Raw genomic sequence first — 6,000 nt, 5'->3', positions numbered from 1 at the left:
GACGCTCTATCCACTGAGCCAAACCAGTTAGGGCTGTACCTCAGTTTTCTTATTTGTAAAATCAAAGTATTAACAGTACCCACTTGAAAGCGTTGTCATGAGGATAATGACAATGTATGTAAAGTGCTTGGAATAATGCCTGCCATGTGTCGGTTATCTATTGTTATTTTCTAAAGTAAATCATTCTCCTGAGTGCAGCACCAGGAAGCAATGGTGTCTGCAAGCCCTTTGGCACTGCAATGACTGCTGTCAGGTTCAGATAGTGCTATGTCAGCGCTTCCTAGGGGAGCAAGTGTCTTGAAATCCATCCCTCATTCTGAAGGTCAATCCGAACTTTTCCCTAGAGGGAAGGTGGTGACAGGACTTAGGCAACAAGGGTAGGAAGTAAGAAGATGAGAAGGGAAGATGGGACCCTGAGCAAAGGTGGGAAACAGTGAGAACAACTCCAGGGAATGGAGAAGAAATGAATGGAAACAGCAACCTTCAATGCCCAACTGCCAGGGAAGTATTAGGAAAACTTTGGAACGTATAAAAGATGAAATACTCCGCAACCATGAAAAATTATCTTTATGAAAAATACATAGCAATGTGGGAGATAGCTTACGATATTACAATTTAAAAATAAAACCTTAGAATTTGTTTTCCGAAATACAATTGGACCATGTCTACAGTAGAAAAGTAAGTAATACATTCATACATTTTTCCTTTGTCTATAACTTTTACCATAGGTGAAGTGGCATCATTCCTGAAAGCTTGGCCTGGTTTCCTATTGTCACATATACCGCCTACAAATATTACATGTTTCCTTTTCTGCTTACATAAAAAAGAATCAAGAACAAGTACATTTGGCTTTGAAATATAAACTCAAATTTGGTATGACTTTATGATAAAAAGTAAAGGATAAAGTGGGGGTGGAGAGCGAGATTAGTAGGGGTCAGATTGTTAAGGTCTCTAAATTCCAGGTTGGATTTGGGATTTGAGCATGTGGTAAGTAGGAAGCCACTTACAAGTTTATGAGCAAAGAGTTATTTTAGGAAACTTGATTTGGCAGGAGGAAAAGAAAGAATGAGTGGGATGAGTCTGGGGTGAGGAGTTGGCTGGGGACCCAGAGGTCCAGACCTCTCCCTTCTACTCCCTGTCCCTTAAACTTCCCTGGTTCGATTCCCCCTCTCCCCACTCCCCACTCCACCACCCACCACCATTAGAATACAGTGATTAAAGTAGCATTATAAATCTTTAAGTAGTTTTTCAGTCAAATGGGAAAAATAATACATTGACCTTAATGAAAACTGTTGGCTTCCTTCCTAAGTCATGTAAAACAGGGATCAGCAAACTGTTTCCGGAAAGGTCCATATAATCAGTATTTTAGGCTTTGCAGGCCATATCGTCTCTGTCATAACTATGCAACTCTGCCATCATAGAGAAAAAGCAGGCAGACAGTACATACAAGATTGGGTGTGGCTGTGTGTCCATAAAACATTATTTACATTTGGGGCTGGAATTGACTCACAGGTCATAGTTAATCAATCCCTGATCTAAAAGTACATTGTGTTATTTTTCTCAGAAAATAATTCCGTGATTCTTCGATGCCTCTAAAACAGTGGTTCTCAACCTTTCTAATGCCGCGACCCTTTAATACAGTTCCTCATGTTGTGGTGACCCCCAACCATAAAATTATTTTCGTTGCTACTTCATAACTAATTTTGCTACTGTTATGAATTGTAATGTAAATATCTGTGTTTTCTGATGGTCTTAGGCGACCCTGCTAGCGGTTCTCAACCTGTGGGTCGTTGCTGTAGAGCCTAAGACCATCGGAAAACACAGATATTTACATTACGATTCATTAACAGTAGCAAAATTACAGCCTCCTTAATCCTCTCTCTCAGACACTTCCCCTATACCACAGCCTCACCTCCACTTATGAGAGGAAGACCAGTGATAATACGATGGGCTCATTATCTCTGGAACAGTGAGGGGCGAAGCAGCATGTTAAAGTGGAGGGGCTTTGAATTTCGACCTAGATTTGAGCCTTGACACTGCCAACTGTGTGACCTTAGACATAGCACACAACCTCTCTGAGCTTCCATTTGCTCAGGGGCAAAATGGAGACAATAGGTGCAGCTTTACAGAGTTTTTGGAAGGATTAGATGTTTATAAAGCACTCAGCCTAATAATGGGCATGGAACAGGCGCTCAATAAATAGTTACTAACCCACATTGGCCCTATAAATGGCATTCAAACAGGGGAGGCACTGACTGACTGAATAGAATTCCACTGTGGAGCCAGCCTTCAGGCCAGTACTGGCACTAGAGTGAGAAGCAGAGGGGATCTCTTTAATCTACCCAAGGCTAGAGAAGGAGGCAACACTGAATTTGAAGGCTACTGCAAGACAGATTTGTATCAGAGGCTTCTGATTAATTATTTATGAGGCAGCCCCACTGTGCCAAATCCACTTGGCTGTTTGTGGCTTGGGAACATGGTCGCAGGCTTCCATTGCTTCCATTGAAGTAATAAGATCCTGCCCTTCATCCACATACTCTCAACAGCTGGTGAGTGGGAGAACCTTGTATAAACAGCCTCCTCTGAGTTCATTCTTCCCGGCTCATGGGACCAGTCACCTTTTCTTCAGCTGAAAAATAAACACATCAAGGAAATGAATGCTTCTCTCCTAAGGGAACAGGACACAATGAGAAGCAATCGATAACAAAAAATAGCATGGGATCATCTTTAGAGAAGAGACTGTGAAATGTAAGAAGGCCACACACACGCGCGCGCACACACACACACACACACACACACACACACACGAGAGATATCTGAGAGCCTAGGTTCAAATCCTGATTTTACCCCTTTATCAGCTATTTATTTGTGGGCAAGTTAGTTACCTTCTGTGCCTGCATTTCCCCATGTTTAAAATGAAGGTAATTGTGGTATGTTCCTCTATGGCTGTTGCGAGGATTAAATGCATGTATTAATATAAAGTGCTTAGAACACTGCCTGGCACATAGTTATGAATGCTAGATTAGTGTGCCATTATTTGGTATATGATTATTCTTTGACAAAGATGTTTTTTAGAATAGCTGAACACTGAGTCAAACACATAACGAATAAAATTCAAAACTAATCTGAAATATCTGATTCTATGGTATACTTTCAAAAACCCAAACCTGCAATTCAAATGAAACTTTGGATTTTTCACTCCTGTGATTCAGTTAGCAGTGGGACAGGTCAGACCAGAATAATGGGTATTTCCGTAGGCCAGTTCAATTCAAGAAACAGTGACTGTGTAAACGCACTGATGTTTACAAAAAGGGTATCCTAATTTTTAAGAACTACACAATGATGTCATTAGTACTAAAGGACCATGCTCTACACAAATTATCCTCCAATAGTTCAAAAGTATTAGATCTACATACATTCATATATCCTATCTAATAAAAGAGTAATATGCAAATTAACCATACCTCCGCTACACCCACAGGCTGCACCCACCAGCAATCAGGAGCGAGTATGCAAATTAACCCAACCAAGATGGCTGCGGCCACGGAGCTAGCAGGAGGCTTGGGTTTCCCCAGCAGTGGAGGAAGTCAAACTTCCTGGCCGGCCCTGGCCTCCGCTTAAGGCTACAAAGTTTCAGTTATAGAAGATAAATAAATCCCAAATCCCAGGGCCTCAGCTTGGGTTGCTGGGGGGCATGGCAGGCCTGCAAACCACCACAGGCCCCTCTCCCAGGCCGCCCCACGCCCCAAGGGAACCCCAACCCTGATCCAGGACACCCTTCAGGGCAAACCAGCTGGCCCCCACCCGTGCACCAGGCCTCTATCCTATCTAATAAAAGAGTAATATGCAAATTGACCATCACACCAACACACAAGATGGCTGCCCCCATGTGGTCAAAGATGACTGCCCCCATGTGGACACAAGATGGCCACCACAAGATGGACAGCAGGGGAGGGCAGTTAGGGGTGACCAGGCCAGCACAGGAGGGAAGTTGGGGGCGACCGGGCCTGCAGGGAAGGGAAGTTGGGGGGGACCCAGGCCTGCAGGGGAGAGCAGTTACGGGGGACCAAGCCTGCAGGGGAGAGCAGTTAGGGGTGACCAGGCCTGCAGGGGAGGGCAGTTAGGGGTGACCAGGCCCACAGGGGAGGGCAGTTAGGGGCAATCAGGCTGGCAGAGGAGTGGTTAGGGGGTAATCAGGCTGGCAGGCAGAAGCGGTTAGGGGCAATCAGGAAGGCAGGCAGGCGAGCAGTTGGAAGCCAGCAGTCCTGGATTGTGAGAGGGATGTCCGACTGCCCGTTTAGGCCCAATCCTACCGGGATCGAGCCTAAATGGTCAGTCAGACATCCCTGGAGGGGTCCCAGATTGGATAGGGTGCAGGCTGGGCTGAGGGACACCCCCACACACACCCCTGTGCACAAATTTTGTGCACCGGGCCTCTAATAGTAATATATGTGTCATAAATATACACACAGTCATATATATACAGAGAGAGAGAAATGTTTACCATTAGGTGTAACAAGTGCCTGTTCTGTGTGTTATTCTTATTCTTGCAGCTTTTTTGTAAGTTTAAAATCATTTCCAAGTAAGTTTTTTAAATCTCATTAGGATGGGTTAAAAGTAAAGAAGCAGCCTTTTTTTTTCAAGTTTGAGTATCAAACAAGCACAGGGCCGCTGCAGGACAAGCACAAGTGAAAAACAGTCCTGACAAGACCCCAGGAGAGCTGGGCCTTGGAGCAAGGGCACCAAAAGTAGTTCCATGATTCAAATACGGAGTGGAGTTGGGCCAAGATTGCCTGACACACCCATCTCCACAATAAGCCTTGCTTGTCCCCAGATGCCTAAACCAGGCACTAAGAATAACATGGCTTGAAACCTTTGTGGTAAGTTTCAGCTGAGGGTTTTAGAATTGAGACTTTTGTTTCACATGTCAGTTATTGCCTTTTGCTGATCCCCTGTCTCAGTTTCTCCCCAACGTCAATCCATTTTGCAAACTGCTTATAGAATTAATCCCTAAGTTGTTGCTCTCACTATATCAGTTTCTCAAGAAGTTAAATGAAGGCTTCCCATTTTCCACAACAGCTTATCTAAACTTGCCTGCCTAGCCAGCCGGCCGGCATGGCTGAGTGGTTGAGCATCAACCTATGAACCAGGAGATCATGGTTCGATTCTTGGTCAGGGCACATGCCCAGGTTGTGGGTTTGATCCCTAGTGTGGGGTGTGCAAGAGGCAGCTGATCAATGATTCTCTCTCATCATTGATGTTTCTATCTCTCTCTCCCTCTCCTTTCCCCTCTGAAATCAATAAAAGTATATTTTAAAAAATATTTTATAAACACTTTCCTGTCTAATCCATTCCTTGTTTTGTGATTTTACACATTTTGACATGCTGTTCCAACTTTCATGATTTTTTCTCCCTGTCACTGAAAATAACAGAACCTGGGATTAGACTGACATCTGATAGCGGCTGATGCTTAGTTAAGGTCATTTGGCCCGTATATTAGAATTCTGCCAAAATTGTGATTTGTCTGAGATTGAGATAAACATTCTTTCTTCCAATTTTCAAAAAATATAAACAAACTTTTAAATTTTAGAATAGTTTTAGTTTTACAGAAAAGTTGCAAAAATAATAGAGAGGTCCCATGTACCCCACACCAAGTTTCCCCTATTGTTAACCTCTTTCATCACTATGGTGCATTGTCACAACCAATGAACCCACAATGACATAGTTATTCACTAAACTCCATACTTTATTCAGATTTCATTCCTGTTCCCTAATGCCATCTTCTGTTCCAGGCTTCCATCCAGAAGAACACAGTACATTTAGATTTCCTCCTATTATAAAATTTTAAAATATTATTTTAAAAGCCAAATGTAAATGAAGTATATAGTCTCCATTTTCTTCCCCCCAAATAGAAAGAAGCAATTTGCATAACAAAAACCCTACCTGTTCTCTTACCCCTCTACCCCACAAAGGATATCCAGGCCCCAAATAATCCTTCAT

At 43.2% G+C, this 6,000-nt stretch overlaps 1 protein-coding gene across 1 annotated transcript in view; it reads right to left on the bottom strand.

The window, feature by feature from the left end:
* Positions 1 to 549: 549 nt before the first annotated feature.
* Positions 550 to 6,000, bottom strand: part of SLC44A1 (solute carrier family 44 member 1) — a 162,984-nt gene continuing 157,533 nt past the window's right edge. The window contains exon 16 of the mRNA XM_080670341.1: positions 550 to 2,629. Coding sequence (XP_080526467.1) covers positions 2,615 to 2,629 — 15 coding nt within the window. The 3' untranslated portion in view covers positions 550 to 2,614. The remainder of the gene's footprint in view (positions 2,630 to 6,000) is intronic.

This window comes from Plecotus auritus (genome assembly GCF_963455305.1).
Source record: "Plecotus auritus genome assembly, chromosome: 5".
Taxonomy (NCBI): Eukaryota; Metazoa; Chordata; class Mammalia; order Chiroptera; family Vespertilionidae; genus Plecotus; species Plecotus auritus.
Note: the sequence above shows the minus strand (reverse complement) of the source record. Positions and strands in the feature narration are given on the sequence as shown.